This window comes from Abramis brama (genome assembly GCF_963993115.1).
Source record: "Abramis brama genome assembly, chromosome: 19".
Lineage (NCBI taxonomy): Eukaryota > Metazoa > Chordata > Actinopteri > Cypriniformes > Leuciscidae > Abramis > Abramis brama.
Window position 1 is genome coordinate 22,468,735 of NC_139981.1, and position 14,493 is coordinate 22,483,227.

Genomic DNA, 14,493 nt, shown 5'->3' on the forward strand with positions numbered 1-14,493 from the left:
GGGTTCAAACACGCCCTGTACACCACACATACTTAACAGTGTTAAATTTGAAAAATACTGTTCGATAGAACTGCTTTGTTACCACAGTTATCTGCGTGCTTCCTCGGTGATGAAGTTCCACATTTGCGGCTATCCAACACGAAAATACATGCAGCAAATAAGCCGTTCACAATATTGTTTTCTTCAGATACAGTGAGGAAAATAAGTATTTGAACACCCTGCTATTTTGCAAGTTCGCCCACTTGGAAATCATGGAGGGGTCTGAAATTGTCATCGTAGGTGCATGTCCACTGTGAGAGACATAATCTAAAAAAAAATAATCCAGAAATCACAATGTATGATTTTTTAACTATTTATTTGTATGATACAGCTGCAAATAAGTATTTGAACACCTGTCTATCAGCTAGAATTCTGACCCTCAAAGACCTGTTAGTCTGCCTTTAAAATGTCCACCTCCACTCCATTTATTATTATCCTAAATTAGATGCACCTGTTTGAGGTCGTTAGCTGCATAAAGACACTTGTCCACCCCATACAATCAGTAAGAATCCAACTACTAACATGGCCAAGACCAAAGAGCTGTCCAAAGACACTAGAGACAAAATTGTACACCTCCACAAGGCTGGAAAGGGCTACGGGGAAATTGCCAAGCAGCTTGGTGAAAAAAGGTCCACTGTTGGAGCAATCATTAGAAAATGGAAGAAGCTAAACATGACTGTCAATCTCCCTCGGACTGGGGCTCCATGCAAGATCTCACCTCGTGGGGTCTCAATGATCCTAAGAAAGGTGAGAAATCAGCCCAGAACTACACGGGAGGAGCTGGTCAATGACCTGAAAAGAGCTGGGACCACCGTTTCCAAGGTTACTGTTGGTAATACACTAAGACGTCATGGTTTGAAATCATGCATGGCACGGAAGGTTCCCCTGCTTAAACCAGCACATGTCAAGGCCCGTCTTAAGTTTGCCAATGACCATTTGGATGATCCAGAGGAGTCATGGGAGAAAGTCATGTGGTCAGATGAGACCAAAATATAACTTTTTGGTCATAATTCCACTAAACGTGTTTGGAGGAAGAAGAATGATGAGTACCATCCCAAGAACACCATCCCTACTGTGAAGCATGGGGGTGGTAGCATCATGCTTTGGGGGTGTTTTTCTGCACATGGGACAGGGCGACTGCACTGTATTAAGGAGAGGATGACCGGGGCCATGTATTGCGAGATTTTGGGGAACAACCTCCTTCCCTCAGTTAGAGCATTGAAGATGGGTCGAGGCTGGGTCTTCCAACATGACAATGACCCGAAGCACACAGCCAGGATAACCAAGGAGTGGCTCTGTAAGAAGCATATCAAGGTTCTGCCGTGGCCTAGCCAGTCTCCAGACCTAAACCCAATAGAGAATCTTTGGAGGGAGCTCAAACTCCGTGTTTCTCAGCGACAGCCCAGAAACCTGACTGATCTAGAGAAGATCTGTGTGGAGGAGTGGGCCAAAATCCCTCCTGCAGTGTGTGCAAACCTGGTGAAAAACTACAGGAAACGTTTGACCTCTGTAATTGCAAACAAAGGCTACTGTACCAAATATTAACATTGATTTTCTCAGGTGTTCAAATACTTATTTGCAGCTGTATCATACAAATAAATAGTTAAAAAATCATACATTGTGATTTCTGGATTTTTTTTTTAGATTATGTCTCTCACAGTGGACATGCACCTACGGTGACAATTTCAGACCCCTCCATGATTTCTAAGTGGGAGAACTTGCAAAATAGCAGGGTGTTCAAATACTTATTTTCCTCACTGTAACTCCAAATTTCTCCCACACACTGGACTTGACTTTTGATGACGTATTGTCGACAACTTTACAATCTCCACTAGCTATTCTTTTCTTCAACTCTTCAGCATCCATCTCAACGACTGCAAGCAGATCGCGTGCGCGCGGAATTTTTAAAACTGAAAGTAGCCTAGGGAACGTTATAGATCCTGGGAGGGCGTGGCGCTTGGGCACAAATAAACTGATGTGGATTTTAAATTATTTTATCAACTTGAAATACAGGAATATTTTTGTAGATGTGTTCCTAAAAATATACATATATTTTTACGTTTGCATGTGATTGTGTTAAACCCGTGTTTAGACCCGTGTTTCCCCCGTGTCCGACCCGACCCGCACCCGTATCCGACACAGTTGGATATTTTTCACCTGTTTGAGCAAAATACCCGCGGGTACCCGAACCCGTGCAGGACTCTAATGGGGAGAATGTTATCATTGCAAAGTGGTCAGGCTAATGTCTTGTGTTTATTCCACAATACTTATGGATAAGCTGTTTGATTTATAAATATTAGAATATTTTCAAATTTCACTTACCCTGCTGTGCATGCAAATAGCTGTTCCTCAATTTGTGTGTTTCCCATTTGAATGGTCAGTGTATGAGGCGGCTGCTGCTTGCGCTGGGACCTAACGTTATACTGTAGGCTTTAGCTTCAATTTTGATGAAATTATTCTCTAATCGTTTGCATATTATGTCGTGGATATATTAGGCCGCTGTACGTGAGCTGTATCGTTCAGTTTCGTTCCGACAAACGGGGCACTAATTTTTCTTTTGCTCAATATGTTCAACGTTAATAAAAGGTATCCAAGCAAAAAGTTCTCCACGCATTTTCCTGCAGTTAATGAGAAAAGTGTATTTATTGGCGCACTATATTGACTGCGTATTGAGACGTCTAAAACGGTTGAGCTCGATTTTCAACCAATCAGCATCGAAAATGTAAGTAGGTCACAGCCGAAATCAAGCCAATATCACTACGCACATGTAAACAGAGGAGGACGTAAGCAGCGCATCTTCATCTGATAGCGGCGATCAAGCTCGATTAACACCCGTAAAGTGTGTTCTTCATGTCGGAAAAGATGGTGGGAAAGGTCCGCAGCCCTTTACTGAAGTCCGATGGGAAAAAATCAAGCAATGTGCGTAGGAATGGCTCAAAACGTCGGACACTACGGAGCTAACGTTAGCTATTGCTAATAAACATGTTGCCCTCCTGGACAAACTGGTCTCTGATGTCCCAACAACTACGGGTTTCACCCGGCCTGATATCGGCGTTTTATAGACAAAAAAACGCTTGACTTGTGTGTATGTGCGTGATGGGTAGGTTAACGGGTCGGGTTTGTGTGTGTGTGTGTGAGAGAGAGAGAGAGATGGGTAGGTTTAGGGGTTGGGTTAGTGTGTGTGTGTGAGAGATGGGTAGGTAAATAAATAAATCAAAATTAAATCTTGTTTACAATAATCATTTCTGTGAATATGTACATGTAATGCAGTTACTGCTCGTGTATGCAAATTAACAATTCACCATTAAATGTGTTATTTTTAAAAGTGTTTTTCTTTGTATACTTTTGAGTTTAACTTGGAGTGAGATTTGGGGAGATTGGGGGGTGGGGGTTTGCAAAAAAAAAACTTGCATCACAATAAGTGTATTGTGATTGTCAAAACATTTTAGGAACTAAACTGAATTTTGACAACATGTTACAATGTGGTACAATTTCTGGTAAGCTACGTTGTTTTGTTTTTTTTACAAATTTCTTAAAGAAATTTCACGATTTCAATTCAATTCTTGTGATTTGATTTAATGTTGACTCATTTGGATAAATATTAGGTACACAAGATAGGCGTTCATTTTTCTCAAGAAAAATAGGCTACATACAGACAGCCCTATCAGCTGGTAGTATTATTTAAGGTTAAAAATAACTCAAATTAAATGTAATGCGTTTTTTATTATAATAACAACTTTATTTAATGATATAAGTACAAATATAATAAATATGTAATATAGTACACATATTTAGCAAAATACTCTCTATAGCTCTTTTTCTAGCCAACTAACGTGCCTATATTATGGTCAATAAATGGCTTTCCTGAGAATGGATGTGTGGTGTGAGAGCGTGTGAAAAGGGTCAATTGCGTGAGTCTCACGCTGAATGCGTGAGAGTTGGGAGCTCTGTTATTATATTTTGGCTTGATTCTATTTGTTATTCAGATTTTACCTCAAATATTACCTTTGAATTGGAACAACATAATGAGAAGTAATTGGGATGTTAATGTTACAGTAGAAGTTTTCTTGATAATCTTATCATGTTTACTGTCCCTAGATAGCAACTTCAGGTATATCACACATTTCAAACTGTTTTAAAATTTCAAAATTTTATTTTGTACTTCAAGTGGTAATTCGGCATTTTTGGGTTTATATGATAAACAGGTTTGAAAGTGCAAAATTCCCTATGTTTTCCCTTTTTTTCAAAATGGGCACCTTTAGCATAATTTTTCTCAAAAACTGCAAGATTGTGTGTGGAGAACTTTTTCCTAAGGAATCTCTATATATTTTCTGATTTTAAATATGTGGAACGAAACCCTATTTCTAGGCCTCTTTTAGGCTACTGACAGCGACCTATCTCTCTCTCACACACACACACACACACACACACACACACACACACACACTCTTGACCCGACCACTAAACCTACCCATCACGCACATACACACAAGTCAAGCGTCTATAAAACGCCGATATCAGGCCGGGTGAAACCCGTAGTTGTTGGGACATCAGAGACCAGTTTGTCCAGGAGGGCAACATGTTTATTAGCAATAGCTAACGTTAGCTCCGTAGTGTCCGACGTTTTGAGCCATTCCTACGCACATTGCTTGATTTTTTCCCATCGGACTTCAGTAAAGGGCTGCGGACCTTTCCCACCATCTTTTCCGACATGAAGAACACACTTTACGGGTGTTAATCGAGCTTGATCGCCGCTATCAGATGAAGATGCGCTGCTTACGTCCTCCTCTGTTTACATGTGCGTAGTGATATTGGCTTGATTTCGGCTGTGACCTACTTACATTTTCGATGCTGATTGGTTGAAAATCGAGCTCAACCGTTTTAGACGTCTCAATACGCAGTCAATATAGTGCGCCAATAAATACACTTTTCTCATTAACTGCAGGAAAATGCGTGGAGAACTTTTTGCTTGGATACCTTTTATTAACGTTGAACATATTGAGCAAAAGAAAAAGTAGTGCCCCACTTGGTGGAACGAAACCCTATTTCTAGGCCTCTTTTAGCCTACTGACAGCAGCCTATATCCCTCGAATGCATACTGCAGTCCCTTTTGTCTTGCTCTCTCAGATTTTCACCTGTTCGCCAAAAATGACTAATTATCTCCTTCGGAATGTCTGAAACCGGTGCATACATACTGTAATAGACGTGCCAGGCGCAAAAGCTTGACAGGCGTAGCAACAGTAACTAAGGAGGGGGGGGGTTTGCGAAGGGTCAATTAAGGGCGTGGCCACTTGAGTGATAGGTGGATTGTCGCTGCGGTCACTACTAGCCGTTTGTCTGCTGTCTGTTAGCCGTCACATCACCTCAGCTAATTCCAGCCACTGAACTTGGCATCTCTGCCGTATTTGTGCTTTTTTGGGGGATTATTTCATACAATTATCAAATAATATGCCTTGCTGTGCGCTTAATTGTACTAAAAGACCGTCCAAGAAGTCTGGGCTGCATTTTTTTCCGGTGAGTGAAATTCTATTATAATTTTATTTATTAATTTATTTGAAATAATTTATTTATAATTTATCATTTTATTTAAAATGTTACTATACTCCAGAATCCGACAGACTGTGATTAGTTGTAGGCTGAAACCACAGAAAACAGTCTGAAACGTTGTCATATAATGTTACGCCTGCATTTCATGAATAGCGTTAATTTACTAACCCAGATTATATTGGAAGTATTTGTTTTAATTGTTGACATGTCCTCAAAAATATGTGTAGGAAATAGGCCTGCAATTATCATAGACGTATAAAACCAGGCACCTCAGATTCACCCAAGTCCCGCCTCTTTGCCCATTTTCGGTTAGTGGGAGTGACGCAAGATGGTGGCGGCCGGGTTTCTGGACTTCACGGACACTACATCCATTGTTTTATACAGTCTATGATATTTACACATGAGCAGATGAAACTGCGGTTATGGCATAGACAGTAAAAGAAATGGACACAGCGACCCCATTGGAACTCAATTGAGACAAGTGAAGCACATTTTCAGCGATTTCTTAGCACTTCCTTTCCTGACGCGCAGACTCAAACCGAGCAAAGCGTTACACGGACCACGTGAGCAACCCGTCTGTCTTCTAGTAGCTGTGCCAAGAGAAATCTGAATCATTCCCTTCCGAATCTTGCAGAGACGGAGAGTGTGAGTAGGAGCTGTCCATAAGCTTTGAGCAGGAGAAACTTTTGCTAGGTATTCTGATTAATTATATTGTCATTTTGCCTCCACGTCCCCCGATTGCCCGCGAGCTTCTCCTCCCGTCTATACGGTAATCTCTCTAGTGTGCGACAGAGAGTCGCGTGGTTATGACGCAATCGTTAGCCTACTTTTACAAAAACTGCTTCTACGGGTCCATAACATAAGCTACAAGGTAATGGAGCATTTTATACATTGTCGTGTATCTTTAGAAATAAATAATGGACAAATGGAGTCTTTAAACGCCTCAGATGTAAAGTTATTCGCTGTCAAAGTGACGCCAAAATGAATGGGAGTCAATGGGATGCTAACGCAAGTGAAGTTCTGCTACAAGATGTCGGCACCCGGCCGACTTCAACTTCCGGTAGACTTCCTTCCCGCCTGGGTTATGGTAAGGGACGTGACATTTCCTGAACATACACTAAGCAGTAGCAATCATAACACACTGGGCCAGCTAACCAATCAACACATTTCGTATTTTGGAAGGAGGGGCTTCATCGAAACTGGACCTATACGGCGTGTTCGAGACTTGTAAGAGTACTTTTTCAATACAACTGTACTTGGGACTGAATTGGCCCACTTTTTAGTGTATAAAAGCATACTTTTAAGTATACTTTAAGTGTAACCGTAGTAAACTTTGAGTTTACAACAAAATTTTTCATTTTTAACTAAGTTTTCTATTTATATATTATTTTTCCATATAAAGTATAGGCTACCATGATCCTTTTAAGGTATTCATATTTTATACTTGAAATATACCTTTAGATATTACTCCTTCCATTTTAAAAACATTTTATTCCAGCTTTTTTTTTATTTATCTACACTTGAATGTTTTTTATTTTTATTTTTTTTATTTATTTTTATTTAACCTTTATTTATCCAGGTAAACTGTTTGAGAACCACTTCTCATTTACAAACATGACCATGAATGTGGGTAAGTTTCATAAAAAAGCAACATTTTAACATTTTGGTCAATCGGAATTCATAACGATGATCTAAACATTGATGTATAGACAGTAGATCGAGTCCATCAACACCACCAAAGCTTCACAGTAACCCTTCCTGGGTCGACATTTCATTAATTAACGTTAGGCAGTTTGAACTTACATGCGGTTTATGCGCGTTATTTTATATTTGTGGGAGCAATCTTCTATCACTTGTTTCTCTTTCTTCTTCGTCTGTGTTTGGATGCGGAGATTCTGTACTCGTTCAGAAGATGCGTAATAGCGCCCTCAGGACAAACATGAAAAAAAAAAACCCCATCAATTTGGCTGGGAAAGAGTAAATTCCTATTCCAGTGGTCTGCCTACACAAATATTCAGATAATCAGAACTGGGGACATATCTGTTTTATTTATAAATCAATATTTTCAAACAATGTTAAGTTTATAAGACAGTATGTAAAACTGTTCAAAAAAAGTGCAATTCACTTAGTGCAATTTTAAATAAGCTATATTTCTGAGAAGTAGGCTTATACATAAAGAAGTACATAAAATGAAAGTAATGAAAGACTGAAAGTATAGTTTCTTATTTTTATTTTAAAAGAAGTAGGCTATACTATTAATAGCACACTTGAATAAAAGTATTTTTCATAAGGGGATCTCTACAACGGAACTGACTCAACACTGTACTAACTTGAACAATGACACTATTTCCTTTTAGAGCAGCTGTACAGCCGAAATGAACTCTGCATCACTGAATCATTTTCTATTATCACTGTAAAGCTGCTTTGAAACAATCTGTATTTTATAAAGTGCTATATAAAAAAAGGTGACTTGACTTGACTACTCTGTAGTGACCTTTAATTTGGAGCAAGAGAAACTAGGGGAGTAACTTTGGCTGTTTCTCAATTCCAAGAACGCAGAGAACGGACTTGTGTTCTCGTGGAGACCGGTCTTGCCAAGCTTCCTTGGAAGAACGAACTCGGAACCGACCGCAATGACTTCTGGGACACCAGGCGAGTACTAGCTCAAGTCTGCATTCGATGCATCCTCGGTATCAAGAACACATCCGGGTTCTTTCATGCGTCCTCTGTACTTGCGTTCTTGAGAATTGGGTCTGAACTTCGACGGTTAATGATGACGTAAAACGAGAACACAAGGACGCAAGATCGCTGAAGAACGCATATTGAGAAACACCCTTTGAGTCAGAAACGTGTCACTTTGCATATAGTTGGTACAATTTCGGTTTAAGATACCTAGAACATGAACTGCCCCACAGCTGGTAACCCATGAAGTTACTATGGTGATGCTAAACCGACTTCATGGTATAACTCCCTGGAGTCCGCACAGCTAAAGAGATTCAGTTCCTTTTTTAGTAGTCTGTTCTTCTTCATAATAATAATAGTATTAATAATAATAATGATAACATTGAGCCATGTGTGTTGGATTATTTTGCTTTGTGTTTGAAAATAAATGGTGGGATACAGCACCACAGTATTGTTTGCTTAGTTGTATTCTGCACATTTTAACAGATAGGTAGTAGATTATCCATCCGTGCATTCAGAAAATGTGTATGTTTTGCACAGTATACATGTTGTTCACAGGAGAGATGGTGGTAGAGCAGAATGTTTTCTTCTTGTTGTTGTTGTTTTTTGTTTTTTAATGGTAGTGTTCTGAATACAGCCTTAGACTAAACCGTCAAGAAAACTGGCTCACCTTTGCCTAGACTGTCATCTAGTGGCAAGATCCATGATCAACTCAAACCTGATCACAAAATGTGGTAAAATCTTGATGTTTTTTTTTTTTTTTTTGTGCTATTTTTACACTACATGATTGAGGGAATGATAGATGCTTAATGACATATGATGCCTATAGGGATCAAACATTCTCAAACATTATGTGAAATCAGAGTTGATTTGTATAGACGCTACATGAAATTGATTTCTTAAAATTATAATAATAATACAAATACTATATATATAACCATAACTTTTAAAAAAAACAGTGCAGTGTTCAGTTCAGTAACATCTAGTGCCTCAGAGAAAATAACCATCTTGCAATGAAAAGTTTAGCCTACATTAAGTGTTGCTCACTGAGCTTTGCATTGACATGGTAGTTAGTTTGTGTGGTTAAGTGTCCTTTGAGCTATTTCTCACAGGAAGTGCAATAGGGTGATCACATAAATGTTGGCTTTTAACAGGATATTGCGTAACCCTTTATTTCAATGATGCACTTTAGACATTCTACTAACTATAAGTAACTTTACAACTACATGTCAATTCATTTTCATTAAAAAAAGAGTATTGATAGACTGTCTGCTTAATATCTGCTAACTCTTTATTTTGACGGTTCCCCAAAAGACAATATACTGACTATAAGTATAATTGTCAACCCAATACTAACCCAAACCCTAAAGCTAACCCTAACCAAACTAATACTCTAATGAGTGTTAGTTCACATGTAGTTGCAAAGTTACTTATAGTTAGTAAAATGTCTAAAGTGAACCATCAAAATAGATAGTGTAACTGATATTATAGTAGTGCTTTCATTCATTTATATACAGACTGAAAGTTTGCCATTATTGTAGAAATTTGGTGAACATAGTAGAATAGGGGATATATACACAGTGTAAACAAGTTCATGAATCTAAAAGTGTTTCTAGCTCAGGATGACGTCCAGCTTTCATGAAAAATTCTGGATTTCTTTCGACCTAGCTGTGAGGTCTCTGGGAGAATTTGTATGATGCATCAGAGCACATTATGTGTTTTCAAAGATTGCAAATGATAGCCGTTTAAGGCGTTGTGTGATGCCACGTCATTTGCTGTACATTAGAGGATTGATTTGAATGCACAATATCATATACTCAGTTTGCAGCTGTTGGTCTTTACAGTTATTCATACTCAGCTGTAGAGCTGCATTTCACTCCCAACAGGAAGCATGAGAAAATAAATCACCCAATGAGAATGTGAATCTAACTAACCCCTCCCACTGGGTCTTCCTGTGGCCAGATTCTTTAAAGGGGCGGTGCACTAAAATAGCCACGTAGTTTGAGGGCTGTGTCTGTATTCACTGACGTCAAGGCACCCAGCCTCTGATCTCAGCTGTCAGACTTTGGTCATGGACCATGAAAAACATTGATTTCATGGACAAAACATACCAGCAGTGATAAGATGGTTTAGTTTGGAAAAGCAAAAGGATCCCACCACATTCTTGCCTCGGTTCTTCCCACATTCTTGCATATTTGTCTATCACATTTTAAATCTTGAATGTGGTGAAGGCTAACATGTTAGGATAGCATGTTTTTAGTTGTAGATTAACATCCAAAAGAGGCTTATTGCAGAAAACCTTTTCTAGTCTATTTGGCGAAAAACAGAATATTGTTCATGGGATGAAATGGAGAGACAAACACCCAACTCTGTTGTAAACTTACTTTATAATCTTTTTTTAGATGCCACTTTTTATTCCAGTGAATATTTCTCTGGTTTATTTTTAAGTTTATTTTGTACAGTTCATGTACAAGTCATTTTCTGTTAAAAGCCATTGAGTAATTCCACCGGCCTTTTGTGATAATAGCAGGGCTTGTCGGCACTGCATGTGGGGTAAGTTGTCACAATGGAAATCTGCCTTTAAAAAGCCTATTATAAGTTTTGCTACCACATTTACAGTAAACAATCATGAAGAACAAAGAAGTACAATTCTTTAATATAAACCCTTTGTTTTGAACAGAATAGACTTGCCCTGACCTTTGATATTTTTTATTAAAAAAGAATAAGAATTGTTTTATTCAGGTTGCATTAAATTGATCAAAAGTGATCATTTGTCATTTGTGTTTGTTACAAAATATTTCTATTCATCCTTAAAATCCTAAAAAATATATTTCCACACAAATATTAAGCAGCACATCTGTTTACAACATTGATGATAATAATAAGAAATGTTTATTGCACAACAAATCAGCATATTAGAATGATTTCTGAAGGATCATGTGCCACTGGAGTAAAATTCAACTTGGCCATCACAGGAATAAATTACTTTTAAAAACATATTCTAATAGAAAACAGCTATTTTAAATTGTAATAATAATTACTGTTTTACTGTATTTTTGATCTAATGCAGCCTAAGTGAGCATAAGAGATTATTGTTTTTCAAAAACATTTAAAAAATCATACCGACCCCAAACTTTTGAATAGTGTAAAACGTGTAGTGTAAAATGTATTTAGAAATATTATATATATATACACCAAGTGGCAAACTAATGATGCTAGTCCTTTTCTCAGAACTTTATCAAAGTAACTTTTACTAAGAAAAGGTGATTTTTATTGGATATATGAAGTCAGTTCCTACAACTTAAATTTTTTATCTCAATTTTAAACATACTCTGTTGTTATAATTTAAAATATAAATCCTAAAACTTATCCTGCTATCTTATTTAAAACAAATGTCTCTTAGTTTGATTTCCTTTGTGTGTGTGTGTGTGTGTGTGTGTGTGTGTGGTTTCTAATGCAAACACATTCACATTTTTTAACTGTGCCCAAACACTTTCCGGGGCCACTGTTTGCACGCACACAGGAATTTTCTAAGTAGCCGACTGAGAGAGTGATGGACAACAAGGAAGAGGAGGAGGGGAAAGTGGCTAGTGTTTCAAGTCCTGCCCTCTGTTCTGTTTCTCCTCCTGCTCTCTGCTCGGAAAGAGGGGGAGAGAGACACAACTCCACAGCTACCACAGGAAACGGAAGAGACGAACAGACAGAAGTCATTTCAAAACCCCGGGGCTGAGCCGAAGATTCACTCTGTGTGCGTTTGCAGGGCTATCCTCCTCCAAAACCCCTATCAGCCACTCCTTAACTCTCCGGTTGGCTCTTTCTTCTCTGTGTTTCTCTGTTTGTGGCAAACAGCCCCCACCCTGAACACCAGGAGAAGCTCTCTTCAACAAAAAGAGGAGATGCCCCCTCAGCCAGAGGTGAAGAGAAGTTTCCTGGAATTCCTCAAGAGCTTTGTCGGGATTGTACGGGTCCTCCAGATTCTGCTGGGAGCCGGGCTTTGGGTCACAATCGCAGCCAACAAGTATGAGGGCTCCATTCACTATGTGCTTTTCGTGGCCGTGCTTTTCTGGCTCCTCACGTTAGCTGTCTTCATCATCACTCTTCTGGACAAGCAGGACCTCGTTCCCATCGTCGGAGGAGAACGCTGGTTGTTAAGCAACGTGATCCACGACGTTGCCGCCACTCTGCTGTATCTGTCCACGATTGGGATCATGATCTACAAAACCCAAAAGAACTCCTACTGCAACCTGGACGTCTACAAACATCACTGCTTGTACAAGGTCTACCTCACCGCTTCGGTCTTCGCCTGCCTCACCGCCGGCGTTTATCTGCTCTCCGCCGTCTATTGCATCTACAGGAAATGTCGAGGTGAGCGGACAGTCGTGTGAAAATCGACTGCATCCCTCAAACGCTGCCACTTTGAGACCTCCGGCAAGCTTTTTGGAGACTAATAAATCTCTTTTTTTAATCAAAGCAGAGGGTTTGATCCTCTTGTCTCAGGCTTTCAGGTTTGTTTGTTGCTTTTTATACAGTAATTTATAGAGCTTTTGTACTGCAGTCACACATAAAAGTCTATTTTACACTTGTGTTGTTTATATGTTGCTGGAGCTCTATATGTTTAAGTAGTTTTATTTTTCTTGTATTGTATAACTGACAACTCAAAGAGCAGTTTGTTGCTTGATGAAACAATATTCTCAGTGTTGCATCACGTTTTGTTCTTTTAACCTTTTGATATGACATTTAAGCGATTAAACAAGGATCTTCTATATGTCAGTGTCTTTCATCAAAAGTGTATGTGTGCTTCACTGTTTACAATCCTAGAATGAATCGCACCACATCAAAAATCTCCACTTGATAAGCATTCAAAGAGAAAAAAAAATCACATTCACATTTTAAAATGAAAGGAGTAGTTCACTTAAAAATGAAAATTCTGTCATCATTTACTCAGCCTCAAGTTGTTTCAAACCTGTATGAATTTCTTTCTTCTGTTGAACACAAAAGAAGATATTTTGAAGAATGCCAGTTACTAGACAGTTGATGTACCCCCACTGACTTCCATAGTAGAAAAAAAAAAAAAACTATGCAAGTCAATGGGGTCCATCAACTGTCTGGTTACCGACATTCTTCAAAATATCTTCTTTTGTGTTCAACAGAAGAAAGAAATTCATACGGGTTTAAAATAACTTGAGGGGGAGTAAATGATGATATAATTTTCATTTTTAAGTGAACTTTCCCTTTAAGGGTAATATGTGGTTCTTCTTTGTATAAATATAAAAAAGGGAAGCATTAATTTTTTTTTATGCAAAATGCAACAAAATGTACTTTCAAAATGTATCTTTCCTTCACAAGGAAAACATTTTACAAGCAATACAGAGTACACTAATGATGCCACTGTGCCAAATATAAATCACTTGGCTTGTATTTTGTTGTATGTTAGAATTTATTGTTTGTTTAGTTATTAAATAACTTCTGCGATTTTCAACCCCCTTTGTATTGTTACAATTTCGGTAGTATGCGTAAATGAACAATGTTTACTCATTCTCCGTGTTACCTGGACCGAAAACGTTTCTTCAGTTGTTCCCTTCTGTTTGGCCTAAAACACTGTGTTCAGGAATATCCAGGGTTGCGTTTCCCAAAAGCATCGTTAGCCAAACTATGGTCGCAAGTTCCGTCGTTATCAGCATAGTTCAACGAGTCGTGTTTCCCGAAAACATAGTTCTAACGAACATTCGCAAACAGCATCGCAAAGTTGAGTGGTTGGAACGACAGCTCTCGAGCTGTGGTTAAAAGCATAGTTTCTTGTTTGCATGACATGTGGACTCAATAAATCCTTATCTTGAGCCAAATAAGCAAGCTGACATTCAGTACAATCTACATCTTTTATTTAGAATATATACAAATATCATTTACGTCTTTTAGTTTGTCAAGAGATTTAAAGCGTAGTTTTTGAAGAGTGTGCATGTGCATTGTGCAACGAGCCTAGATTGAATCTAGAAATAAAGCAAACTAACTGAGAAAAACCCTCAGATGCCATGTCCGTAGTTTATAGCAAAAGATCTAGCATTAATTCGATCTCAAACAGATTCATTGAAAGTAGTTATTACCTGCATGACATCATTAACCAACGTGGTTGAACCACCAATTTGCGACAATACGGTTTCAGGAAACAGTCGTGACCAGTTGATTTCTTCAACGATGCATCGTACTATGGTAGTACAGCAGCGAGCT

General features: G+C 38.6%; 1 protein-coding gene across 1 annotated transcript; it reads left to right on the forward strand.

Moving 5' to 3' along the window:
* The first annotated feature begins 11,418 nt into the window (after positions 1–11,418).
* Positions 11,419–13,033, forward strand: marveld1 (MARVEL domain containing 1). The gene has a single exon (XM_084092253.1). The coding sequence runs from the start codon at positions 12,165–12,167 to the stop codon at positions 12,651–12,653; it is 489 nt and encodes a 162-aa protein (XP_083948379.1). The 5' UTR covers positions 11,419–12,164; the 3' UTR covers positions 12,654–13,033.
* Positions 13,034–14,493: the final 1,460 nt, after the last annotated feature.

What these genes read in the sequence shown, in the direction of transcription:
- marveld1 (XM_084092253.1), top strand. Translation starts at nt 12,165, where the DNA reads ATGCCCCCTCAGCCAGAGGTGAAGAGAAGTTTCCTGGAATTCCTCAAG.